This window comes from Molothrus ater, chromosome 1 (assembly GCF_012460135.2).
Source record: "Molothrus ater isolate BHLD 08-10-18 breed brown headed cowbird chromosome 1, BPBGC_Mater_1.1, whole genome shotgun sequence".
In the NCBI taxonomy this organism is placed as follows: domain Eukaryota; kingdom Metazoa; phylum Chordata; class Aves; order Passeriformes; family Icteridae; genus Molothrus; species Molothrus ater.
In genome coordinates, this window is record NC_050478.2 from 5,128,859 (window position 1) to 5,155,958 (window position 27,100).

Sequence of the window (27,100 nt, forward strand, 5' to 3'; positions counted from 1 at the left end):
GTGGAAAAGACCTCTAAGACCACTGGCTCCAGCCATCATCCCAGATCCACCATGAAAGCACATCCCTAAATGACACACCTGTGTGTCTTTAGATACCCCCCCCCCAAGGATGGTGACTCCACCAGAGGCCTGGAAAGCCTGTTCCAGTCTTGGACAACCCTGTGGGGAAGAAATTTTCCCTATTATCCAATTTAAACCTCCCGTGGTGCAACTTGGGACCATTTCCACTTGTCCTGTTATTTGTTACTTGGGAGAAGAGACTGACCCCCTCCTGGCTGCATCCTCCTGTCAGGGATTTGAAAAGAGTGAGAAGGTCCCCCCTGAGCCTCCTTTTCTCCAGGCTGAGCTGCCCCAGCTCCCTCAGTGGCTCCAGGTGCTCCAGCCCCTTCCCAGTTCCTTTCCCTCTAGTGCCAAAGCCCAGATCTTGCAAACTCCCGATCCCATCTCCAGACATGGCCAAGTTCCACATGACTGGGGTGGTTTGTGCACCAAAGCCAAAGCAAAAAATGAATATCAGCTCCAGGCACATCTGGCCTGGACTTGGGACACCCCAGCCCTCAAAACACCATTTACTAGAGCACAAAGAGGCTGGAAACCAAAGGGTGCAGCAAATCTGAGTGAGCAGCCTTCTCCTTCTTTGAGAGTAGTCATGTGCTTGAGGAGACGGATTCATCAGAGGGCACTGAAATACACCCTCTGCTGGCAAACAAATTAGCAGAGGACAGGAGCCCACCCTTCTCTTCCTTTTGCATGACTCTAGATGACACTAAAATGTCATGACTGAGCTGGCAGCAGCCAACTGAAGGTCACTGTGAAAGGCTCACCATGACTGAGGAAAACTGCCCAAATGCCCACACAATTTGGCATCAAATTGCAGCATTCCCATGCAATTCAGAAAACTTCTACAGCTGCTAGTAGAGAAAATAAATGCAGATTGTTCATTGGAAGACTGAAAAAAGAAAAAAGTCCTTATTGAAGTCAGCCACTCTGCTTTAACACTCTGTTTTTGCATTGTTTGTGTCTGATGGAAACAAAGCTCGTTTCCATCTGCATGTTAAATTACAGACTTACAACTTCTGTGTAGAAAACACTCCAGAGCCAAGAGCAGTTACAAAGGCCAACTGTGAAACAGTAGGAAAAAAAAAAGTCAACACCATTTATTATTCACATATTGCATTACAAGTGTCTCTTATCAAACTCAGAGCATAATTTATATTATTCATGTAGAAACTCAACTTCAACACCACATGGAAAGAAAAGCTAAATACGTGTGTGACAGGGGTGCAGTGACATCCTGATCAAACGTGGAGGCTTGGGCTGAGGTGCAGCCCGACGACCCAAGGGATTGAGAGCAGGAGGGACAAACCCAGCGCCCGCTTTTGCCCAGTACAGCCACTCTACAGGTGATTTGTTGCATTTGGGTAAAACCTTACAAAAGAAAGGCCTTGTAAAATCATAGTTCAGGCCTACTGCTTCTGCTGGGTACAGCTAACAGCTGGCCTGACAGGTCTCTCTGAGAATTAGCCTGGCAGCCTTTACCTGTGAGAACCATCTGACACCTGTGAAAATAAGAAGTCTGAACTCATGAGAATCAGTGAAGAAAAAAACATCTGTAAAGAAGTAAGCCTTTATCATGCATGGACATGAGCAACAACAAACCAATGAAGTGAGTTGCAATAAGTTACTAACCAATTAGAATTAAACAGGATGCCTTTAGAAAACCATATGAATATGAGCTGTGAAGGTTAAGGATTGGCTATGGTGGATGAAGAAACATGTGTCTTTACTGCAACAGTGATTCTTTATTGCTGTAAAACACGACAGGGATGGTTCCATGGGTACCAGCTTGCAAAGGACTGGGGAACACAGCTGGCAGGCCAGCCAGGCATGACCAAACTGGGTTTCAGGGACACTTGGAAGTGCATCTGTTTCAAAGGCAGAGTGACATAGATCTCCTCTCCCTGTGACCATGGATATTGTGTTCATCATCTGAAAGACCAGTTTCCAGGCAGCAATGCCTCTCTGGTCTGCTTCAAGAATGATGGACTAAGACTAGACTGTTAGTGGTGCCTGTCCAGTCATTGCTTGCTCTCTGAGCATCTGCAGACATCCTTCTCCAAGTCTCTGTCATCATCTCTGGTGTCTCAGAGAGAGACTTCAGTTTTCTGTTCCTGAAGATAAGAAGGAAAGATGAGAAGACGAGACTGTATTCATCCCTGATTCTGATAATTTTCTTGCCTTAAAAATGCTGTTTTGGGTATTTTTTTTCCCTTAAATTCAGAGTTCCCTGTACCCACCTCATCTAGTGGTTGTTGGTTCCCTGTGTCATCTGCCAGGTCAACGCCGCGGGTCTCGGGCAGCAGGATGCAGAACAGGGCCACCAGCACAGGGATGCTCCCAAAGATGGCTTTGGGGATGGCCCGGTGGTACTGGGCCAGGGGAATGATCAGCGGGGCCAGGATCCCGGCCACCCTCGCCATGGTCGAGCACAGCCCCACGCCCGTCTGCCTGCGGGAGAGAGGGGCACAGGGAGGGCAGGGGTGTTGGGGAAGATGAAACAGGAAAGCCTTATAAATATGATTGCCTGGCAAAAGATTTTGAGAATATGGAAACTATAAGTGAGATTGAAAGGAAAGCGTGCTTTGAGATACCTCAGTTACTGAACAACAGGAAAACAATGGTGTGGCCAGCTGAAGGTGATCCCCTTTTGATGAAACAACACCCTCTGCTTGCAGACAGGCCCAAGGGTCAGAGCAGACCCTGCCAGCTTGGCAGAAGGGGCCCAAAGAGGAGTTTTTAGGGTTTAAAATGTAAGGCAGTATGGTAATGTAATGATTCTTACAGGCTGTATGTAAATGCTATAGGATTTGTATCTTGGACTAGATTGGTTAGTGAGAATTAGAATATTCAGCACAGAAGAAGATTTATGGCATTGTAACGGGAACCTCGCTCTCTTACCCTTTTACTCTCTTACCCTCTCATCCTCTCTACCCCTCTCTTCTCTCAGTCCTGCTCTGAGCTGTGGCTGGCAGCTCCCAGCAGGGCCCTGCACCCAGGCCCTTTGCAATAAACCCCAAGTTCCACGACCTGGCCTCAGAGATCTCTTGTCTCCATCCACCCCAACCGTCGTACCCCCTGACGCTCCTACAAGGGGTCAACACTCCTGCGCTGAATGTGGCCCTGTGGCCACCTCCAGCCATGGCAGAAGGAAGCTCTGATGTGTGGGGACACCTCACCTGAGGATGGTGGGGAAGAGCTCAGCGGCGTAGACGTAGGAGGTGGAGAAAGCGGCCGTGGCTGTGAACTTACCAATGATGGCCAGGACGGTGATTACCACAGGCTGGTCTGAGGGGAAGAGGAAAAACAACCACTGTAACCTGCAGGGGGATGGTTCACTTGGGACCAGAACTCTCTGCAGTGGGATTTCTTGGGACAGCCCTTTCTGATAGACTTGCTAAGCAAAGTTACCATCTAACCCATTGGAAATGATGCCCAGCATACCCTTACCTGGGACATACCCTCTGGCAAAGAGAACCCAGATTTCTCCTGAGGCCTTGGGCATTTTCTAGATGTGCAATTGAAGTGAGCTGCTGAGCCAGCACAGGTGTTTGGGCAGTGCTTAGTTGCAAATGCCATGTCCCTGACCTGGAAAGCATTGGGAAGCTCCACTGTTACCTTCAGTCTCACTCACAGCCCTGGCACAGCAGCAGTGTGGGGTATGGACTGAGGCAAAAACTGATGCAAACTGATGAGGGGGAGTGGGCATTTGCCTTTTCTCTTCATCTAAGAAAGGGAGACATGGTAGCTTTTAAAGCACTTCTGCTGTAGCTTTCTGCCAGGGGGTGGTGGTGTCTTAGTGAGTGGGTGGTGGGCAATGGACCCTGCCTGCCAAGGGCCAGGAGCTGTGGGAGAACCAGCACAGCCCTGAGGGAGAAGGAATCCAAGGTGAGGAGAAGCCAGAATGCTGGGGATGAAGCAGCCTGGGGGCTGTGACAGAGGGAGCAGCTGAGCCTGTGGAAGTGAGCGTGGGTCTGGCAGGGTGGGAGGATGGCTCTGAGCAAGGGTAGGGATGTGCAGGGCACTGCCCAGCTCTGCTGACAGGCTGGGAAGGTTCACCTTCAGGGATGCCGGTGAGGATGAGGCATATCAGGCCAGCCAGCAGCAGGAGAATGCCCTGCACTTTCTTCCTCCCAAACCACTCCAGCAGGAAAATGCAGGAAATTCGAGCTGGAAGCTCCACTGCCCCAAAGGCCAGCTGTGTCAGGTAGATGTCCAGACCAAAATCCGTCACGCTGAGGCTCAGCCCATAGTAGACAATGCTGTCTGCAAACCTGAGATTCAAGTAAAGCAGGATAGAACATGTCACCAGATGTTTTCTGGGGGTTTATAACCTAAAATTAGAAAGGTTAGAACGCATGCAAATTACTTAAATTCCCAGCAATCTCTGTTTTGGTTCTAGTCAGCACCTTTGAAAGTTGTGCGGGACATAGTTGCAGGAGATAAAGCAGAATGGGTCCCCACATGGAGAGCAGATTCTAGACTGAAGCCAAAGCTTCTAGATAAGCAGAAAACTCCTCCAGGGCCCAGGGATTGCCAAAGCTGGAATTACTCAAGCCTTTCTAACACAACCCACAGTATCATGGATAATCATCATCTTCCCATGCCCAGACATGATAAATCTGTATTTACCATGTATTTGGAGTATAGAATGACAGCAGGTCAAGACATTCACGTGTGTATTACCAGAAAAATCACATTAATGTACAGTTGTCAACCATCAACGTCTTCTCTTTCACTAGTAGTTTTAACAGAGGGGAGGAGGGTATATCTTACCAGACACATGACATGATTAAAGTCACCTTCAGCAGGTTCTTTGTCCTGAAGAGATCCAGGAAACTTCCAGACTTGACCTCTTTCTCAGGCTTCAACTTCAAAACACAGAAAGACAAAGAGTCAGAGCAGGAAAAGGAAACCCATGTCCAGCTCCTTTCCCACCTGCAGACCATGGGAAGCCTCAGTGGGGCAGGTCTGTGACCCCAGTGCTCTGGCAGGGAGGGCACCCCACTGCCCTCAGGGTGCCCAGCACAGGGGATGGTGACTGAGAGGTTGCTCAGGATGAACAATGCACCAGTGGAGGAACTTTGGGGTGGGCAAGGAGGGAATTCCCCTTCAGGCATTTCTGCCTGGAAACCCAGAGACTAAAGAGAGAGACTCTGTGCTGATCAGTCACACTCCTGGAATCCTCAGAGGAGAAAAGCCAGGGAAGAATTTCAACCCTTCCCACAGCCCCAGGGGAACCCCAGAAAGCTCCAGGCTGAGCCTCAGCAGAGGCTGGGCCTCTTCGCTGACCTCGTCCCTGTGGAACTCAGCTGGAGCTGGAGTCCCCCACAGCCCATGGCCAGGCCAGCCCCAGTGGGAATGCAGAGATGTTTCTGGCATGAGCTGAGCTCCAGGGGCTGCTGCCAGGCCCAGGGCAGTGTCTGAGGCCAGGACCCCCAGTACCTGCTCCAGGAGCTCTGGTGGGAGGCTGCGCTTGTTGGTGGCTGCCGCCTTCTGCAGCACCTTCTTGGCTTCCTCGATTCTGCCCTTGGTCACCAGCCAGCGAGCTGACTCTGGGAGCACCCTGCCAGGAGAGGAGGCCAGCACATGCTGCTGTGTCCTGCTGAGCTCCCCCACAGCCCCTTTCTCTGGGACCATGTCCAGCAAGCCTTGGAATCACCACAGGACCAGATCCCAGAACCACAGAACCTTCAGCCTTGGAAGGGACCCACAAGGATCATCAAGCCCAGCTCTAAAGTGAATGGCCCATGGGATCAATGGGTCTAAGTACCTAAATTAAGGCTCCAAAGGCCACATTTGGAGACCTGAAGCAGAGCAGCTGCTGCTGTCAGCAGTGCAGTGCCCAGGGAGATGTGCTGAGCTCTGCAGCAGCTCCTCCAGCACCTGCACTCCAATGGGAAAGACCCAGCTTGGTTCTGAGCTGCTGCCTCTTCCTCACTCACACCCTCACATCAGGGCTGTGTTGTCAGAATTCAGAACATCTCTCTGTCTCTCCTGGATTGCCAAGACCCCTGCCAGGGGTCTCAGAGACCCTGGCACAGAGCCTAAGATGCCTGTGACTTTGATTATGACCCATGGAGCAAGTTACCAACCTTATATGAAGATCTGCAAACCACAAAAGTATAAGTAGAATAATAATTAGTTTGTCACTGGGTGGATAAATAGATTTTTGTGGTTTTTAGAATGGGGGTTCAGGGGGCAAGATGGAGGAAGCTGAGCATGTCCAGCCTTTCTCCTTCTTCTTGGCCTCCATCTTCTGCTGTGGTGTTAGCACTTTTAGATTGGTTTAGAGGAGAAGCTCACTGTCTAACGTAGTTGATAGGTATTGGGAAGTGATTGTAAACATTGTACATGTAGTTTTTAGTATAAAAAGATAACACAGCCCCGGGGGCAGACAGAGTGCCTCTGTCTGACCTGCTGGACAGACCTCTGCAGGCCAGGAGAAAGAATTTTATAGATAAGAAACAATAAACAACCTTGAGACCGAGAACTGAAGAGTTCTGACTCCTTCAACCGCCAGGCTGGGAAGAGAGACTTTCCAACACATCTCGGGGTCACTGTGAAAGGCTAAAGCCCTGGGATTGTGTCTTCCAGAAGCTCTGCACTTCTCCTTACCAGATGTAGAAGAACAGGGCAAACATAGGAGCAGATCCTGCAATCTCCAGCAGCCTCCAGTGGCGAATCCCATAACTCAAACCAGCCACTGACATCTGCCCGATGGCAAAAGCCGTGTGAGTGACGAGCAGCGCCTTTGTCCGGTGGGAGACACCAACCCATTCTGTAGCTAAGAGGAAAAACAAAGGTTCAAGCTTTGTTTTGGTCTCTCTTTTGCTATTGTGTCTTGTGAGGCCAAGTCTGCTCCCTCAGGGCAAGGGAGTCCCACTCACCCAGGGACACGACTGCAATCATAATTCCTGACACTGCAGCTCCCACGACACACCTGAAGGCCATGAACACATAGAAATGGGGCACAAAGGCAGTTGCCAGGCCAAACACGCCCTGCAGGAGGATGCAGATGAGAAAGACTGGCCGCCTGCCAATCCTGTGGAAGGAGAGGGAAGACCCAGTCAGTACCTGGAGAGACCCCAGGGCGAGAGGGAGGAGCACAGGAGGGATGCAAAGTGATTTGGGAACCAGAGGAGATTTGACATCCATGTGAACATAGCTCCTCTTTATACCCCAAGAAACAATGTGCAGAAAAATCAGTGTCTCCAGTGTTGACACATCATGGTTCTGGAAAAGCCTGAGACACCAGCAGGGGCTAAACTTGTGATTTGTGAGGAACCCCCCACAAGGCTGTATGTGCCTCTCTTTTCAACCCTCAGACATTTCCAGACCTTCCAGGGGGGCCCAGATGCCCAATCTCAGGCAAGGGGATTGCATCCTGTGAAGGTTCAGTGCATGGACAGTCTGCCCCCTGATCTGGGCTGTCCCTGGGTGCTGGGCAGAGTCTCTGGGAAGGAGCTGTGTTTCCTCACCTGTCACTTAGCATCCCAAAGATCATGGCTCCAATGAGAAGCCCAGCCATGTAGATGGACTGGGAGATGTCATTCAGGACCGCCCTGTCACACACCAGGTCAAACTGGAGGAAGGAAAAGACAGAAGCTGTTGGTTTTGACAGACTCCAGCCACTCTCTGGGCTTGGGCAGCCTTTCTGGTTGGTGGTGGATGCAGGATTTGTGTGCCTGAGCTCTTGCTCCAGCCCCTGGGAGCAGAGAAGCCCTCAGGAGGGCTTGAGCCCTTCATGGTGAGCACTTAGGGCACAAATCAGTGGTGGGGCTGGTGCCCCTCTGCTGGGTGCTGGCATCTGCAGGATTCCCCTGCAGCCCAAAGGTCCCTGAGGGAGCATTCTGGTTGTCAGCTTTTATTTAAAGTGTGGCCTTGGGGTGAGAGCTGTATCAGCTTTCTTGTCTGGCTGAAAAGGCAGGGCAGGGTGGAAAGAGAAGGAGAGCAGTGCTTTTTACTGATAAAGGAGGAATGGCAAGGGATGCAGCTGCTGACACCTGCAGGGAAGCCTTGTCTGAAATGGACTTGGTGCTCCAGGGTCACCAAGGAGCTTCTGCAAATGCCAGAGGCTGGACTTTCTCCTGTGTCCCAGCTCCATGGAAGGTACTTATGAGAAAGTGCTGGAGCTGGCAGGTAGGAAAGGAGGGAGGAGGACTGAGGGAAAGTGAGAAAGGAGAAAAGGTCCACAGAGGGAGAATCACAGAATCATGGAATCATTTAGGTTGGGAAAGACCTCCAAGAACATCAAGTACAACTTTTCAAAGACTGCTACCACGTAAAATAGAAGGTGGGATATGAGGCAGAATGGAGAAATTGAGCTGCTGATAAACAAGGCTTTTGCTCAACTGCAAGGCCCTGGCATGTCTTGTTGCAGCCCTGAAGGTTCCTGGAGGCCCAAGAAATATCAATGCAAGCACTTGGAAGGTGAATGTCTTTCACAGAGGAGATGGTGTGAGTAGAAGCAGGCAGAAGAACAGGGGGTACTGTGGCAGGGGTGGCCAAAAGATCCCTCCAGGCAGATCCATCATGAAGTCAAAGGTCTGGATAGTGGAAAGGGGATGGATGGTGGGCAGAAGATGTGCTGGACTCACACCCCCACAGTCCCTGCCTGTGCTCTCCCCAGGCATCTTCACCATCGCCTTGATGCAACGAGCTCCCAGGGAATCCATCTGTGTGATGGAGGCAAAACCCTGCAGTAAATCTCAGCCTGACTGCAGCACAGCTGGCACTGGCTGGCCAAAGCACAGGCCAGGATATTCCACCCCCTCCCAGAAGGCAATGACAGAAGGCAATGAGGCTTATGGTCATGGTTAATATTGGCTTATTGCAATTCTCTTGTTTTGTACCCAGGTGAAATGTCAACAAAAGTGCCCAACATTAAACTGAAAATGGATCCCCGGAATCTGCAGATCCAGACATTTACAGTGGAGAAATTACTGGAACCACTGATAATTCAGATATTTTAGAGTTGCAGAAAGTAAGCTGGATAACCATAGAGGGAAGGGAATAAGGCTGAAGAACTTTGACTAAAGTAAGCTGGATAACCATAGAGGGAAGGGAATAAGGCTGAAGAAGTTGTGACTAAAGAAAGCTGGAGAACCACAGAGGGAAGTGAAGAACGCTGAAGAATTTTTGTCTAAAGAAAACCGGATAACTATAGAGGGAAGTGAATAAGGCTTTTGACTTTTGACTAAAGACATTATTTTGAAAGTCACAGCCACAGCTCTTCTGCAGCACAGCTGTCACTGGCTGAGCAAAGCACAGGCCAGGATATTCCCATCCCTCCTTTCCACATCCCAGCAGATCCAGCAGCAGGTACAGACCTCGGTCAGCAGGGACGGTGGCTGCTCTGAGGGGTACACCCAGCCACTGCTGCACTTCTCAGTGTGGTTCAGTCCATAGGCCAGGATGGAATCCAGGTCCCAGTCCACCGGGGAGAACATGGAGCACTGCTCAAAGTGCCCGTCGGGGCCCCGGGGCAGGGTGAGGTTCAGCTGCTCTTCCTGCGTCAGGTTGGGGCCGACGGCGAGGATCCAGCTGGTGTCACAGTGGTGAGGCACTTCCACCACCATGAACACTTGGCCAACCATTTGGAAAGGGTTGAGAAGTAGTGGCAGGGAGAGGAGCAGGATCAGCAGTTTCTGATAGAGCCCAAACTCCCCCAGAGCCCTTAAAAGATCCCCAAACTCAGCCATGGCGAGCACCTCTGTGGCCAGGCTGCGCCGGTGCCTGTGGCTTAAATAGGCAAATATTAATGTTTAAACTGTGTGAGCACTAAAGCCCTAATCCAGTGTGATAAAATGAGCACCTGCACTGGCACACCAGTCCATTCTGATGATACAGTGCAGTGCTCCAGGCTGCACTTTGTCACCAGCCATTCCCTCCCTGCTCTGGAGAAGAGATCAAAGGTGCCAGAGCACTGTCACTCTTGGGGATGGTACAGTGACATCTTGTCCTTCTCCAGCCTGACAAGTGTCACAAGGCCTCCTGAAGGCGGCTGAGCTGCAGCTCAAGGTTTGTGTCTGAGGCATGAAGCTGGGATTCTGCAAATGAGGGTTAATTTTGCTGGGGGTGGGGATGCAAACAGAGTAAATTTGCTGCTCCCATTAGTGGTTTAATGACTACAGAGAGCATCCTGGAGACAGAGATATGTGAGAGAATATGGAAGAGAAGCAGAAGAGCACTTCCCCTCTGGGGCAGGAAATATGTCTGGTAGTCCAATAGACTTGCTCTTGACAGCTGTGTCCCAAGCTCTCTGTTTTCATTTGCAGAAACACTGGTTAGTCATAAAAGTAGATCTAAACTACAGTTTCTTGGGATAATCCTAAAATAGATGTGGCTTAGAGAGTACCCTCAGGGAAAAGAGCAGGTTACACCCAGAGACATTCAGAGCACACAGGATTTGGGAAATGACACCAGCTTGGCTTTGCCTGAGGTTCTGATGTCACTTGAAAAGCAGATTGACCTGGTTTCTGCTGCACATCTGAGCTGCTTCCTGGCTGGACTCCCTGAGTGGCTTGTGTCTTTATTCCTGGCAAACTGGCTAGCTGGATTGCCCTCAGTGTGTGACATTTTGTGCATCGTTTGGCAGAAGTTGGTTTTACCAGAGCCCCTGGCTGCTTTTTGCAGAGCCATGAACACATCAGTAACCTGCTCATTTCAAATCTGCTCTCCAATGCTTTGTCTTTCACTCTCAGTGCCCATGGTATATCTGAGCCCCCAACAAAGTCACTCCTGGGTCACACAACCTGGATTGGTGTTTCAGGAGTGGGAATAGCTCTGTTGTGCTTGTGAGAGTCAGTAAAGGAGAAGAATATTGGATTTTAAAGCATCACCCCCAAGCTGGAGTGGGAGAGTGAGATCCCACTGGTTCGTGCTGTTCAGAGTAAAGGAAGAGAGGAGTAAATGTTACTCAAAGTTGTGTAAAATCACACCAGTGCTGTGCATTTATCATCTGCACACACCACCCAGCCAAACATCGCTCAGCTCTGCGTCCACATCCTTGGATGAGTGGACTTGCTGCTATTCAGAGACATTCCCTGAGCAGGAGGCTGAGCTACACGACTTCCAGAGATTCCTTTTGCCCTAAATGCATCTCTGGCCTTTTGGTGGGATGATTGGCCAAGGAGATCTGCTCTGGCAGAGACATTTTGTCCCTGTCCTCTTGTTCTCTGCAACAAGCTCAAGTCTTCAGGCTCACCCTGTTGTGTGTGGCTCATGGTGTCCCCTCCCATTCCTCCTTTTGGCACTGGTGAGGCAGGGAGATTGTTGGGGTATATTTTATTTTATTTTATTTTATTTTATTTTATTTTATTTTATTTTATTTTATTTTATTTTATTTTATTTTATTTTATTTTATTTTATTTCATTTCATTTCATTTCATTTTGTTTATATAATTTCATTTTGTTCTATTTTAAAAATTAATCATTTTAACACCTCTACCTTTTTTTTTTTACAGACAGCTGATTAAAACATGTGAACTGATGTGCTTTATGGCCCTTTTGAGTGTGCACGTGTTCATGCTTTGACCCTTTGGGGTTTCTCTTGAGCTTGTTTATCATGAGTATAATTGTTAACTCCTATAGCATTTATGGTATGTAATATTTATGCAAAGGGCACTCAGGGAGGAGCAGAGTGCAGGGGCACAGGGAGAGCAGATTTAGCAACGTCCCCACACCCCAAGACTTCAAGACATCAGGGTTCATTTCCCTCCTCTGCCCCCTTCTGACCTTGGCAAACTCATTTCACTTTTCATTGCTTATCATTGTACACCTGATTTGAAGAATCACTTTTGCTCCCATATCAGCAAACTTGTGCTGTTTTTAAAAGATTAAAAATCCCACACAGCTCTCCCTGTGGTTTTTTTTTTCTTTTCACCTATATGAAGAACTCCTTCTCTGAAAGGTCATAATTTAACATCTCCAAGTCTTCAGAAGACAGACTGTCATAATCATCTTTGTCTCCTGATGTTTTTCTGCTCCTGTTCATTTTTTCAGAAGCCTCCCGGTCAGTTTTGGTGGAATCAACATGAAAATGATCTTGGACACCCTGATTAGAGGTTTCAGAAGCACAGCTGCTGAACATGTCTGTTGAGGGACAATTGCCATCCTGTGCAGGGAGATGCTTTTTTGTGGAGCCTTCAGCACTGAGCCCCATCCCAAACATTTCTTCTGCTGCCTTTGGAGCCTGGCGTTGTGGGTCCACCTGCAGCAGGAGTTCACAGCCCTGAATCCCTTCCAGGTCTCTCACATTAATCTCATCCTGCCCATCAGGAAGCGAGAACCTGGAGGTGTCCCAGAGCTCTACTGAGGTGTTTGTTTCTAGTGAGGTTGGTTTATTTGTTGTGTTTCTGGTGTGCTCAGTGAGCCACAGACCTTGTTTTGTGTCACTGGCACCTCTGTGGCAGCCAGAGTGCAGCCCCCTGTGCCCCCCAGGTACATCCTGGGGCTGGGTTTAGTGCTTTGGTGTGTGGGGTGGGGAGCAAGTGAGGCACCAGGCAGGGCTTTCACAGGCTCCAGGAAGGGAGGCAGGGAGGCACAGGCAGGTCCTGTCTTCAGCTGGGCTTGGCCCTGCTGGATTGCAGCCACTCTCTGGGACACCTTCCCACCCTGCTTCCCTTCAGGCACATCCCCATCCCCAGTGTCTCCAGGGCCTCTCTGCTCTCTGTCCTTGGGCCAGGGACACCCCTGCTCTCTTTCCTTGGTGTAGGTGATTCCAGGTAAGAATCTTCCCTTCTCCACTGCTCCCTCCTGACCCGTGAGCACCATCCTGCCTGCAGCCTGGTAGGTTTGCAGGCTCAGTGCAGGCTTTTTCCAGGAGCACACTCCAGAGCCAAGAGCAGTTACAAAGGCCTACTGTGAAACAGTAGGAATAAAAAAAGTCAACACCATTTATTATTCACATATTGCATTACAAGTGTCTCTTATCAAACTCAGAGCATAATTTATATTATTCATGTAGAAACTCAACTTCAATACCACATGGAAAGAAAAGCTAAATAAGTGTGTGACAGGGGTGCAGTGACATCCTGATCAAACGTGGAGGCTTGGGCTGAGGTGCAGCCCGACGACCCAAGGGATTGAGAGCAGGAGGGACAAACCCAGCGCCCGCTTTTGCCCAGTACAGCCACTCTACAGGTGATTCTTTATTGCTGTAAAACACGACAGGGATGGTTCCACGGGTACCAGCTTGCAAAGGACTGGGGAACACAGCTGGCAGGCCAGCCAGGCATGACCAAACTGGGTTTCAGGGACACTTGGAAGTGCATCTGTTTCAAAGGCAGAGTGACATAGATCTTCTCTCCCTGTGACCATGGATATTGTGTTCATCATCTGAAAGACCAGTTTCCAGGCAGCAATGCCTCCCTGGTCTGCTTCAAGAATGATGGACTCAGACTTGGCTGTTAGTGGTGCCTGTCCAGTCATTGCTTGCTCTCTGAGCATCTGCAGACATCCTTCTCCAAGTCTCTGTCATCATCTCTGGTGTCTCAGAGAGAGACTTCAGTTTTCTGTTCCTGAAGATAAGAAGGAAAGATGAGAAGACGAGACTGTATTCATCCCTGATTCTGATAATTTCCTTGCCTTAAAAATGCTGTTTTGGGTATTTTTTTTCCCTTAAATTCAGAGTTCCCTGTACCCACCTCATCTAGTGGTTGTTGGTTCCCTGTGTCATCTGCCAGGTCAACGCCGCGGGTCTCGGGCAGCAGGATGCAGAACAGGGCCACCAGCACGGGGATGCTCCCAAAGATGGCTTTGGGGATGGCCCGGTGGTACTGGGCCAGGGGAATGATCAGCGGGGCCAGGATCCCGGCCACCCTCGCCATGGTCGAGCACAGCCCCACGCCCGTCTGCCTGCGGGAGAGAGGGGCACAGGGAGGGCAGGGGTCAACACTCCTGCACTGAATGTGGCCCTGTGGCCACCTCCAGCCATGGCAGAAGGAAGCTCTGATGTGTGGGGACATCTCACCTGAGGATGGTGGGGAAGAGCTCAGCAGTGTAGACGTAGGAGGTGGAGAAAGCGGCCGTGGCTGTGAACTTGCCAATGGTGGCCAGGACGGTGATTACCACAGGCTGCTCTGAGGAGAGGAGGAGAAATGACCACTGTAACCTGCAGGGGATTGTTCACTTGGGACCAGAACTCTTTGCAGTGGGACTTCTTGGGACAGCCCTTTCTGATAGACTTGCTAAGCAAAGTTACCATCTAACCCATTGGAAATGATGCCTAGCATACCCTTACCTGGGACATACCCTCTGGCAAAGAGAACCCAGATTTCTCCTGAGGCCTTGGGCATTTCTAGATGTGCAATTGAAGTGAGCTGCTGAGCCAGCACAGGTGTTTGGGCAGTGCTTAGAGTCAAGTGCCATGTCCCTGACCTGGAAAGCATTGGGATACCTTGTGGAGTCTGATGGGCTTACAGGGAAAAACTCCACAACACTCCCCTGGAGGGAAAACCCCTCAAGCTATAACCATCTCAGTAAGGGTGAGGAAAAAGGCTTCATCCAGCATGCCTTCCTGTGACATGAAGAGTTAGTGTATCCCATTGGCCCTTCCCCCTTGCTCCACCCCTGTGCCCTCATCCGATTGGCCCTGGTGTTCTGCCCTGCCCCTCAAAATCCAAATATAAATCCCTGCTTTCCCTGCCTGGAAGTCTCTTCATCCCTGGATTCTTTTGGGGAAGAAGCTCAATAAAGACTCTCCTTGGAACCCTACACAAAGACCCCATTTCTCCTTCTGCATTTTCTGGATCACAAAAGATCTGAAATCACTCAGCGTGAGCACAGCCGTGCCTATCCCCTGTGGTGTCTTTTTCAAGACACTTCTTTGGGAAGTTTGTGGCACTCTGAACAATGCCCGCTGTGAGTAGTGGTGCCCAATGTGAGGCCTCTGCAAAGAGGTCTCTGAAGATGAGTCTCCTGCAGCCTCCTGCTGCAGGACAAAAGTCGCTGTTGGTGCAGCCACTTCTCCAAGGAGAACCCCCTGCGTTTTGGCGAGGGCTCTCCGAGGGGCCACTGGGACCCTCTGAAGACCTCAAAGAAGATGCTGGAGGCCGGTCAATGGGCTGACCACCTATCCAGCAGGTTTTCATTGGCCCAGCGGTCATTGCTAGCCCAAAGAAAAGGTTGTGAGTTTGTGTTGGGGTCTTTTGCCTTTCTTTCTCTCTTTTGCTGCTGGGTGTGGGATAGAAGTTGGAGGATGGTCAGCAATCTCAGTTGCCCTAAGCTGAGCCCTCCTCAAAGAGACGTCTTTTTCCAAGTTGTGGGTGCCCATGTAGTGGGGAAATTTAAGTTTTCTATGGGGAATCTTAAGAGATTTATAACCTTAACTGTGACTTTGTTCTTTCTAATTAGTTTTGGGAAGTTTTACCCTTTGTTTCACATTATTGTTAAGTCAGTGAAGAAAATGGGGAATGATTAGTGGAATGATTTGGTAAAAGTTTGGAGTCCTCAGTTCAAAACCACTTTCCCTTAATCCTCTCCCCAAGCCCCTAAACCCTCTTCCCCGCCTGAGGGGCAATTGGCAGATGGATGTTGCTATTCAGCAGAGGGTTGCTGCCATCTCCCTGATGCCTCCCCATTCCCTCTCTCCCCTCTCCAGGACGGCACAGGCCATGCTGCTCTGGACTTTCCCCTCAACTTTCTTCCTATACCCCCATACCCTCTTTTGTCTCTTCCTGTTGTCGTTACCCTGCAAAATGATGCTGGTAACATGGCCAGCCCTGCCATTTTATCCTCTCCTTGTCCAAGTTTTTCTGCCTTCACACCCCAAAATGGCCACTCTCCTGCCTCTCCTCTGCCTTTTTCTGTGCTCTCCAATGTGCTCGGCTTCTCCCTTCCCCCTGCGTCAATGGGCGTAGCAGTGCTGGGACCCTCCACTTCTGTTGGGAATTCCCTCCCCATCCTGGACCCCATCCTTTCCTGTAGCCCATCTGTTTTTGGCTCCTCCCCAGATGGTCACTCCCCTTCCAGTTCCCACAAGACTGGAGCCAGAAGTGGCAATGATGGCGACTGTAGGGAGTTCATATTGGCCTCCATTGCTGCTCACCAACTGGAAGATTCTGGTTGCCCAAGAAGGCCCCACGCAGTCATAAAGTGCCCTCCATCCTCCTTGGAGGAGGAGTAGCAATTCCTCAGACTCAGATTCCAGTCCCGGGTCTGAGGATTGCTGGGCCAAAACACAGAGGGAAGCCACTTGGGAGTGGGATTCAGAACTGGCCAAAAGATCTTGGCCTTCCTAGTTGTGTATAAACAGGGGAGAAGGACAACATCACCCAACTCCTGGGAGACCTTTCCCTATGGGGAACTTAAAGAGCTTTGCAAGGAAGCCAAGGAGCATGGCCAGTGATCACATTTTTTTAAGAACCTACTTGAAGGTTCTTCTATGCTCATGTTTTAGTACCCCATGATATTAAAAACATCATAAACTACCTCCTCTCCCCAGCCAAGTACATGCTGTGGGAAAGCCAGTGGAAAAAATAGCTAAAGTCATTGGCAGATACATATTCCAAAGATGCAAAGAAACCAAATTTAACAATTGAGCAAATGGCAGGAGAAGGTAACTTCCAAAAACTCATGGACCAAGCAAAAGACTTACCAGAAGCTGCACTTAATGATATTGCCACAGCTGCCAAATCATCATTGCTTCTCACTCCCGACGGCATCATTTCAACACAGAGCTTCATGAACATTAAACAAGGGATGAATGAGACTTTCATAAAGTTTGTTGATAGACTTAAGGTTGCACATGAAAGACAAATAAAAAGTCCAGAAGCCTGAAAGGGGGTTTTGAATAAAATGGTCATGGCCAATGCAAATACAGAGTGCAAAGCAATTGTAAGAGCCCTTCCCCTTGACATTGAACCATCCATTGAGCAAATGGTGGAAGCCTGCACCAAACACTCTTCAACGGAAAACACTGTTGCCCAAGACGTTGCAAAGGGCATTGCAGAAGGCATATCAGGAGCCTTTGCAGCAATAGCTTCAAAAGAAAATTGTAGATGTTTCAACTGCAGCAATTTCAGACATTTTCTAAAGGACTGTCCTGAGAGACTAGTCATCAAGGACAACTGGAAAAACCATCAGTGGCTCCAGAATCAGCCATGTTACTAAGAGAGTCCAGAAAACTCGAAGCAGAGGGCGGGATGGCCCCGTGCTACAACATGAAATCAGAGACTGTCCTGTCCTGCTCTCCCCACCACTTGGCAAGAACAGGAGAAGCAAGGACCATCTCTGAGTTTTCCACCCCAGATGCAGGAGATTCAATGTAAAGAAAGATACGGGTGGGCACCTGGCACCAGTTGGTAACTGTGCTGTCAATTGACTCACCAGTGAAGGTATTTATAAGATCCCTACAGGAAAAACTGGGCCACCAGATGGTCCTTGGGAAATCCTAATCATAGGAGATACTTTGAATGGACTGGATGAAATTCATGTCATGTCAGAAGTACAGACTATAGAATCTGGAGACAAAATTTTTGTCTCCATCTTTTGCACTGAACCACCTTTCCCCCTTTCCGCTGGGACACCAATTGCACAGGCTTTTCTATTACCCAGAGACTGCCTGGAACAGGTTCCCCTTAACCCCACCATCATGTGGGTGCAGGTTGTGGGCTCAAACAAACTTATCATTGAGTGTGTCCTTTTCTGCAAAGGGGAGAAGATCTAGCAGCTGGGCATGCTGGACACCAGGGCTGATGTCACAATCATCACCTGCTCTGAGTGGCCGGCAAATTGGGAACTGCAGCCAATGGTGAGGATGACCTTGGGGATTGGAGATGCAGCAGTTTCCATGAGAAATAAAAGAAATATAGTTGTAGAAGGTCCTGTGGGCAAGATGGAGACCATCAGGCCATTTGTAGTGAGGGCACCAGTCACCCTTTGGGGCAGGCACCTCATGTCCCAGTGGGCAGTGTCTCTAAAAATCCAGTAGAGATTTTTATTTGGGGCCACTGGCAAGTCTTACCATCCCTCAACTCACTTGGAAACAAAATTGTCCGGTGTGGGTTGATCAGTGGCCCATCTCTAATAAAAAGTTGTGCACACTAGAGGCCCTTGTGGAGGAGCAGCTTGCCAAGGGCCACATTGCTGAGACCATCAGCCCTTGGGAACTCCCCTATCTTTGTTTTGAAAAAACCTGGCAAAGATAGGTGGAGGCTCCTCTATGAATGCAGGAAAATAAATGACGTCATTGAAGACATGGGTCCTCTGCAGCCCGGTTTGCCCTCGCCTTCTATGCTGCCCTGGGACTGGAGACTTGCCATCACTGATATTAAAGACTGTTTCTTTAATATCCCCCTCCATCCTCGAGATGTCCCCAAGTTTGCATTTTTGGTCCCGTTCCCAAACAGGCAGGCTCCTCTAAAAAGGTACCACTGGCTGGTCCTTCCTGAAGGAATGAAAAACTCCCGGATCATATGGCAGTGGTATGTAGCCCACATCCTGTCATCCATGAGGGGCCTGTTCCCTGATGCAGTCATCTATCACTACATGGATGACATCCTCGTCTGCGCACCTGAAGAAAATTACCTTAAAGTAACTTTTAAAAGAGCTATCAGAGCCATTGAGGAGGTTGGGCTAGAGATCCGCAAAGACAAAATCCAGCATGCCTGCCCCTGGACTAACCTGGGACTCTGGATCCATGAGTGGACCATTGTGCCCCAGCAACTGGCCATCTGGGATGACCTGAAGACCCTGTGAGACCTACACCAGCTCTGCAGGTCCATCAACTGGGTACGTCCCCTGCTAGGGATAATGATGGAGGTCCTTGCACCACTCTTCAACCTGCTCTGTGGAAGTGAGGACCTGGATTTGCCATGCATTCCTCAGGCCTAGGAATCCATCATCAGGGTCCTGGAGGCCCTGTCTTCGCATCAAGCCCACTGTTATGAGCCCAGCCTGCCTTTCCAACTGATTGTCTTAGGTAAGGTCCCGAGGTTCCATGCCCTAATTTTTCAATGGGATGCAAGTTTGAAAGACCCCCTTTTAATTATTGAGTGGGTCTTTCCCCATAATCAATCTACTAAGACCAATACCACTCCTCAAGTAATTAGGGCAAATCTAATCAAAAAGTCTAGGACTCACCTCTGCACTCTTGTGGGGTATGAGTTCATATGCATTCACCTCCCATTGACAACTGGGGATCAGTGAGAGCCTCCAGTTCACCCTAGATAGCTACATGGGCCAGATTTCTATGCATCTTCCAAAACACAAACTGTTCAGTTTGGTTGTCAGTCTGGTCCCTAAACTAATGCAAAGTAGAACACCTCTCAAAGCTCTAATGGTTTTTACTGACAACTTAGAAGGATCCCACAAGTCAGTAATGACTTGGAGGGATCCCAGGACACAGAAGTGGGAGTCTGATGTCCAAATGGTGGAAGGATCCCTACAAATTGCAGAATTAGCTGCCGTCATCAGAGCTTTTGAGAAATTCCAAGAACCTTTTAATTTGGTAACAGATTTGGCCTATGTAGTCAGAGTAGCTATGAGGGCAGAACATTCTTTTTTAAAAGAGGTCTCAAACAAAATTTGTACTGCATGCTTCCTAAATTAATATATCTCATCTCCCACAGAAAGCAACCATACCACATAATGCATGCGAGGTCACACACTGACCTCCCAGGTGCCATCATGGAGGGAAACAAGAAGGCAGACACACTAGCCATTTCTGCTAAAACTGCCAGTGTTCCTGACATCTTCGCCTAGGCGAAGTTGTCACATGCTTTCTATCATCAAAACATCCCAGATCTCATGAGCATGTTTCACCCGTCCTGAGAGTAAGCAAGAGCTGTGGTAGCCACTTGCTCAAATTGTCAAGCCTACCAAATTCCATCCTTCCGGCTCCAGGATCAACCCCAGAGACCTTGAGAGTTGCCATTGTTGCAGACCGATATGACCCACTTCCCATCTTTTGGGAGGTTAAAATACATTCATGTATCTGTAGATACCTTTTCTGGTGTGGTGTTTGCCTCAGCACATGCAGGAGAGAACGCTAAACGTAGCGTTCAACATCAGGCACTTCCTCCTGGTGCTCGCAACCCTGGGAGTCCCAGAAAGCATCAAGACTGATAATGGCCCTGCTTATGTCTCCAACAAGCTAAGAGTTCTTTAACCTATGGGGCGTAAAGCACAGCACAGGCATACCACAGTCTCCCACAAGGCAATCAATTGTAGAAAGGACTCATGGCACCCTTAAATGGGTCCTCAATCAGCAGTGGGGAGGAACAGAGATTATAGCTCCCATTGAGAGGCTCTGTAAGGCTCTTTATGTTATTAATTTTCTAAATTGTTCCTTCTCAGAGCCAAACCCCCCCATACCCCAGCATTTCTGAAATTTGGGCAGAGCTAAGCTTGAAGAGAAACCGCTGGTGCTGATTAAGGATCCTGAAACCCAGCAAATATCTGGACCTTTCGTATTGATTATCTTGGGGAGAAGCTATGCCTGTGTCTCAACATCATCAGGCCCCAAGATGGCTTCCAAAACAACCAAAAACCTTACTTAGGCACAGCAAACACTGCCTCCATGGAAAATAACAAAAATTCTACTGAGACAAATACAGGTCTACCAGAAGACCAGAGGAACAGCACCTGGAGAGGAAGATGGCATCATCAACTACAACGCCAAGTCAACCTTCCTGTCACCAGATAACAGACGACGAAAAGTACCAGACAAGACACAGATTAAACAAGTTGTTTCCCCAGAATCATACTTACCTTCATACTTACCTTTGTATCATGTCCCCTCCTCTGACTTTCTCCTTCCCAGTATTTTCCCTTCTTTGCATAACCTCCTCCCCGTACCATTTACTCACCTCCTCCTGCAAGCCTTTTTATAAAATAAAGAAGGGGGAGTTCTGGAGGCCAGTGGGCTAGCAGGGGAGGAGCCCATGATGCCCCCCTGGAGGGTTATCTCAATCAATAATCACCCTTTTTAGGGTGAGGAAAAAGGTTTCTCCCACCATGTCTTGCTGTGACATGCAGATTCAGTGTATCCCATTGCCCCTTGCTCCTTGCTCCACCCCTGTGCCCTCATCCCATTGGCCCTGGTGTTCTGCCCCGTTCCTCAAAATCCAAATATAAATCCCTGCTTTCCCTGCCTGAAAGTCTCTTCATCCCAGGATTCTTTTGAGGAAGAAGCTCAATAAAGACACTCCTTGGAACCCTACACAAAGACTCCATTTCTCCTTCTGCATTTCCTGGATCACAAAAGATCTGAAATCACTCAGCGTGAGCACAGACGTGCCTGTAACCCTGAGGTGTCTTTTTCAAGACACTTCTTTGGGAAGGTCGCAACTCTCTGAACAACGCCCGGCCTGACAAAGCCCCACTGTTACCTGCAGTCTCACTCACAGCCCTGGCACAGTAGGTAGGGTGGGGTATGGACTGGGGCACAAACTGATGCAAACTGATGAGGGGGAGTGGGCATTTGCCTTTTCTCTTCATCTAAGAAAGGGAGACATGGTAGCTTTTAAAGCACTTCTGCTGTAGCTTTCTGCCAGGGGCTGGTGGTGTCTTAGTGGGTGGGTGGTGGGCAATGGACCCTGCCTGCCAAGGGCCAGGAGCTGTGGGAGAACCAGCACAGCCCTGAGGGAGAAGGAATCCAAGGTGAGGAGAAGCCAGAATGCTGGGGATGAAGCAGCCTGGGGGCTGTGACAGAGGGAGCAGCTGAGCCTGTGGAAGTGAGTGTGGGTCTGGCAGGGTGGGAGGATGGCTCTGAGCAAGGGTAGGGATGTGCAGGGCACTGCCCAGCTCTGCTGACAGGCTGGGAAGGTTCACCTTCAGGGATGCCGGTGAGGATGAGGCATATCAGGCCAGCCAGCAGCAGGAGAATGCCCTGCACTTTCTTCCTCCCAAACCACTCCAGCAGGAAAATGCAGGAAATTCGAGCTGGAAGCTCCACTGCCCCAAAGGCCAGCTGTGTCAGGTAGATGTCCAGACCAAAATCCGTCACGCTGAGGCTCAGCCCATAGTAGACAATGCTGTCTGCAAACCTGAGATTCAAGTAAAGCAGGATAGAACATGTCACCAGATGTTTTCTGGGGGTTTATAACCCAAAATTAGAAAAGTTAGAACACATGCAAATTACTTAAATTCCCAGCAATCTCTGTTTTGGTTCTAGTCATCACCTTTGAAAGTTATGTGGGACATAGTTGCAGGAGATAAAGCAGAATGGGTCCCCACATGGAGAGCAGATTCTAGACTGAACCCAAAGCTTCTAGATAAGCAGAAAACTCCTCCAGGGCCCAGGGATTGCCAAAGCTGGAATTACTCAAGCCTTTCTAACACAACCCACAGTATCATGGATAATCATCTTCTTCCCATGCCCAGACATGGTAAATCTGGTCCTGTATGTCGAGGTAGAATGACAGCAGGTCAAGACATTCACGTGTGTATTACCAGAAAAATCACTTTAATGTACAGTTCTTGTCAACCATCAACGTCTTCTCTTTCACTAGTAGTTTTAACAGAGGGGACGAGGGTATATCTTACCAGACACATGACATGATTAAAGTCACCTTCAGCAGGTTCTTTGTCCTGAAGAGATCCAGGAAACTTCCAGACTTGACCTCTTTCTCAGGCTTCAACTTCAAAACACAGAAAGACAAAGAGTCAGAGCAGGAAAAGGAAACCCATGTCCAGCTCCTTTTCCACCTGCAGACCATGGGAAGCCTCAGTGGGGCAGGTCTGTGACCCCAGTGCTCTGGCAGGGAGGGCACCCCACTGCCCTCAGGGTGCCCAGCACAGGGGATGGTGACTGAGAGGTTGCTCAGGATGAACATTGGCCCAGTGGAGGAACTTTGGGGTGGGCAAGGAGGGAACTCCCCTTCAGGCATTTCTGCCTGGAAAGCCAGAGACTAAAGAGAGAGACTCTGTGCTGATCAGTCACACTCCTGGAATCCTCAGAGGAGAAAAGCCAGGGAAGCATTTCAACCCTTCCCACAGCCCCAGGGGGACCCCAGAAAGCTCCAGGCTGAGCCTCAGCAGAGGCTGGGCCTCTTCGCTGACCTCGTCCCTGTGGAACTCAGCTGGAGCTGGAGTCCCCCACAGCCCATGGCCAGGCCAGCCCCAGTGGGAATGCAGAGATGTTTCTGGCATGAGCTGAGCTCCAGGGGCTGCTGCCAGGCCCAGGGCAGTGTCTGAGGCCAGGACCCCCAGTACCTGCTCCAGGAGCTCTGGTGGGAGGCTGCGCTTGTTGGTGGCTGCCGCCTTCTGCAGCACCTTCTTGGCTTCCTCGATTCTGCCCTTGGTCACCAGCCAGCGAGCTGACTCTGGGAGCACCCTGCCAGGAGAGGAGGCCAGCACATGCTGCTGTGTCCTGCTGAGCTCCCCCACAGCCCCTTTCTCTGGGACCATGTCCAGCAAGCCTTGGAATCACCACAGGACCAGATCCCAGAACCACAGAACCTTCAGCCTTGGAAGGGACCCACAAGGATCATCAAGTCCAGCTCTAAAGTGAATGGCCCATGGGATCAATGGGTCTAAGTACCCTAAATTTAGGCTCCAAAGGCCACATTTGGAGACCTGAAGCAGAGCAGCTGCTGCTGTCAGCAGTGCAGTGCCCAGGGAGGTGTGCTGAGCTCTGCAGCAGCTCCTCCAGCACCTGCACTCCAATGGGAAAGACCCAGCTTGGTTCTGAGCTGCCACCTCCTCCTCACTCACATCCTCACATCAGGGCTGTGTCTTACAGGACAACTGCCCTGCTCCTCCTTACCAGATGTAGAAGAAAAGGGCAAACATAGGAGCAGATCCTGCAATCTCCAGCAGCCTCCAGTGGCGAATCCCATAAGTCAAACCAGCCACCAACATGTCACCGATGGCGGCAGCCGTGTGAGTGACGAGCAGCGCCTTTGTCCGGTGGGAGACACCAACCCATTCTGTAGCTAAGAGGAAAAACGAAGGTTCAGGCTTTGTTTTGGTCTCTCTTTTGTTATTGTGTCTTGTGAGGCCAAGTCTGCTCCCTCAGGGCAAGGGCGTCCCACTCACCCAGGGACACGACTGCAATCATAATTCCTGACACTGCAGCTCCCACGACACACCTGAAGGCCATGAACACATAGAAATGGGGCACAAAGGCAGTTGCCAGGCCAAACACGCCCTGCAGGAGGATGCAGATGAGAAAGACTGGCCGCCTGCCTATCCTGTGGAAGGAGAGGGAAGACCCAGTCAGTACCTGGAGAGACCCCAGGGCGAGAGGGAAGAGCACAGGAGGGATGCAAAGTGATTTGGAAACCAGAGGAGATTTGACATCCATGTGAAAATAGCTCCTCTTTACAGCCCAAGAAACAATGTGCAGAAAAATCAGTGTCTCCAGTGTTGACACATCATGGTTCTGGCAAAGCCTGAGACACCAGCAGGGGCTAAACTTGTGATTTGTGAGGAACCCCCCACAAGGCTGTATCTGCCTCTCTTTCCAACCCTCAGACATTTCCAGACCTCTCAGGTGGGGCCCAGATGCCCAATCTCAGGCAAGGGGATTGCATCCTGTGAAGGTTCAGTGCATGGACAGTCTGCCCCCTGATCTGGGCTGTCCCTGGGTGCTGGGCAAAGTCTCTGGGAAGGAGCTGTGTTTCCTCACCTGTCACTTAGCATCCCAAAGATCATGGCTCCAATGAGAAGCCCAGCCATGTAGATGGACTGGGAGATGTCATTGAGGACCGCCCTGTCACACACCAGGTCAAACTGGAGGAAGGAAAAGACAGAAGCTGTTGGTTTTGACAGACTCCAGCCGCTCTCTGGGCTTGGGCAGCCTTTCTGGTTGGTGGTGGATGCAGGATTTGTGTGCCTGAGCTCTTGCTCCAGCCCCTGGGAGCAGAGAAGCCCTCAGGAGGGCTTGAGCCCTTCATGGTGAGCACTTAGGGCACAAATCAGTGGTGGGGCTGGTGCCCCTCTGCTGGGTGCTGGCATCTGCAGGATTCCCCTGCAGCCCAAAGGTCCCTGAGGGAGCATTCTGGTTGTCAGCTTTTATTTAAAGTGTGGCCTTGGGGTGAGAGCTGTATCAGCTTTCTTGTCTGGCTGAAAAGGCAGGGCAGGGTGGAAAGAGGAGGAGAGCAGTGCTTTTTACTGATAAAGGAGGAATGGCAAGGGATGCAGCTGCTGACACCTGCAGGGAAGCCTTGTCTGAAATGGACTTGGTGCTCCAGGGTCACCAAGGAGCTTCTGCAAATGACAGAGGTTGGACTTTCTCCTGTGTCCCAGCTCCATGGAAGGTACTTGTGAGAAAGTGCTGGAGCTGGCAGGTAGAAAAGGAGGGAGGAGGGCTGAGGGAAAGTGAGAAAGGAGAAAAGGTCTACAGAGGGAGAATCACAGAATCATGGAATCATTTAGGTTGGGATAGAACTCCAAGAACATCACGTACAACCTTTGACAGACCACTACCATGTAAACTAGAAAGGTGGGAGATGAGGCAGAATGGAGAAATTGAGCTGCTGATAAACAAGGCTTTTGCTCAACTGCAAGGCCCTGGCATGTCTTGTTGCAGCCCTGAAGGTTCCTGGAGGCCCAAGAAATATCAATGCAAGCACTTGGAAGGTGAATGTCTTTCACAGAGGAGATGGTGTGAGTAGAAGCAGGCAGAAGAACAGGGGGTACTGTGGCATGGATGGCCAAAAGATCCCTCCAGGCAGATCCATCATGAAGTCAAAGGTCTGGATAGTGGAAAGGGGATGGATGGTGGGCAGAAGATGTGCTGGACTCACACCCCCACAGTCCCTGCCTGTGCTCTCCCCAGGCATCTTCACCGTGGCCTTGATGCAACGAGCTCCCAGGGATTCCATCTGTGTGATGGAGGCAAAACCCTGCAGTAAATCTCAGCCTGACTGCAGCACAGCTGGCACTGGCTGGCCAAAGCACAGGCCAGGATATTCCACCCCCTCCCAGAAGGCAATGACAGAAGGCAATGAGGCTTATGGTCATGGTTAATATTGGCTTATTGCAATTCTCTTGTTTTGTACCCAGGTGAAATGTCAACAAAAGTGCCCAACATTAAACTGAAAATGGATCCCCGGAATCTGCAGATCCAGACATTTACAGTGGAGAAATTACTGGAACCACTGATAATTCAGATATTTTAGAGTTGCAGAAAGTAAGCTGGATAACCATAGAGGGAAGGGAATAAGGCTGAAGAACTTTGACTAAAGTAAGCTGGATAACCATAGAGGGAAGGGAATAAGGCTGAAGAAGTTGTGACTAAAGAAAGCTGGAGAACCACAGAGGGAAGTGAAGAACGCTGAAGAATTTTTGTCTAAAGAAAACCGGATAACTATAGAGGGAAGTGAATAAGGCTTTTGACTTTTGACTAAAGACATTATTTTGAAAGTCACAGCCACAGCTCTTCTGCAGCACAGCTGTCACTGGCTGAGCAAAGCACAGGCCAGGATATTCCCATCCCTCCTTTCCACATCCCAGCAGATCCAGCAGCAGGTACAGACCTCGGTCAGCAGGGACGGTGGCTGCTCTGAGGGGTACACCCAGCCACTGCTGCACTTCTCAGTGTGGTTCAGTCCATAGGCCAGGATGGAATCCAGGTCCCAGTCCACCGGGGAGAACATGGAGCACTGCTCAAAGTGCCCGTCGGGGCCCCGGGGCAGGGTGAGGTTCAGCTGCTCTTCCTGCGTCAGGTTGGGGCCGACGGCGAGGATCCAGCTGGTGTCACAGTGGTGAGGCACTTCCACCACCATGAACACTTGGCCAACCATTTGGAAAGGGTTGAGAAGTAGTGGCAGGGAGAGGAGCAGGATCAGCAGTTTCTGATAGAGCCCAAACTCCCCCAGAGCCCTTAAAAGATCCCCAAACTCAGCCATGACGAGCACCTCTGTGGCCAGGCTGCGCCGGTGCCTGTGGCTTAAATAGGCAAATATTAATGTTTAAACTGTGTGAGCACTAAAGCCCTAATCCAGTGTGATAAAATGAGCACCTGCACTGGCACACCAGTCCATTCTGATGATACAGTGCAGTGCTCCAGGCTGCACTTTGTCACCAGCCATTCCCTCCCTGCTCTGGAGAAGAGATCAAAGGTGCCAGAGCACTGTCACTCTTGGGGATG

The 27,100-nt window shown here is 50.0% G+C and overlaps 2 protein-coding genes across 2 annotated transcripts; both read right to left on the bottom strand.

Moving 5' to 3' along the window:
• Positions 1 to 1,535: 1,535 nt before the first annotated feature.
• On the bottom strand, positions 1,536 to 9,779 carry LOC118694899 (solute carrier family 22 member 13-like). The gene is made up of 10 exons (XM_036396222.1): positions 9,390 to 9,779; positions 7,539 to 7,642; positions 6,948 to 7,102; positions 6,676 to 6,844; positions 5,503 to 5,623; positions 4,834 to 4,928; positions 4,117 to 4,331; positions 3,237 to 3,345; positions 2,298 to 2,508; positions 1,536 to 1,559 (listed from the first exon to the last, which is right to left on the bottom strand). Exons 1-10 carry the CDS (start codon positions 9,759 to 9,761, stop codon positions 1,536 to 1,538), a joined length of 1,575 nt encoding a protein of 524 aa, XP_036252115.1. The 5' UTR covers positions 9,762 to 9,779.
• A 2,165-nt stretch (positions 9,780 to 11,944) lies between these two features.
• On the bottom strand, positions 11,945 to 26,876 carry LOC118694910 (solute carrier family 22 member 13-like). Its single transcript, XM_036396232.1, has 10 exons — positions 26,487 to 26,876; positions 24,635 to 24,738; positions 24,043 to 24,197; positions 23,771 to 23,939; positions 23,218 to 23,338; positions 22,549 to 22,643; positions 21,835 to 22,049; positions 14,033 to 14,141; positions 13,707 to 13,917; positions 11,945 to 12,115 (listed from the first exon to the last, which is right to left on the bottom strand). The coding sequence occupies exons 1-10, from the start codon at positions 26,856 to 26,858 to the stop codon at positions 11,945 to 11,947; spliced, it is 1,722 nt and encodes a 573-aa protein (XP_036252125.1). The 5' UTR covers positions 26,859 to 26,876.
• Between the last annotated feature and the right edge of the window lie 224 nt (positions 26,877 to 27,100).

Bases quoted from the DNA above. Each gene is read 5' to 3' on its own strand.
- LOC118694899 (XM_036396222.1), bottom strand. From the start codon at position 9,761: ATGGCTGAGTTTGGGGATCTTTTAAGGGCTCTGGGGGAGTTTGGGCTC. The intron at 5,624-6,675 runs GTAAGGAGAAGT...CTCTCCTGGCAG, and splicing joins GCCCTGTTCTTCTACATCTG to GGTGCTCCCAGAGTCAGCTC. The intron at 2,509-3,236 runs GTGAGGTGTCCC...TCTCTCCCGCAG, and splicing joins CTCTTCCCCACCATCCTCAG to GCAGACGGGCGTGGGGCTGT.
- LOC118694910 (XM_036396232.1), bottom strand. From the start codon at position 26,858: ATGGCTGAGTTTGGGGATCTTTTAAGGGCTCTGGGGGAGTTTGGGCTC. The intron at 24,198-24,634 runs GTGAGGAAACAC...CTCCTTCCACAG, and splicing joins TTTGGGATGCTAAGTGACAG to GATAGGCAGGCGGCCAGTCT. The intron at 22,050-22,548 runs GTAAGATATACC...CTTGAATCTCAG, and splicing joins TTAATCATGTCATGTGTCTG to GTTTGCAGACAGCATTGTCT.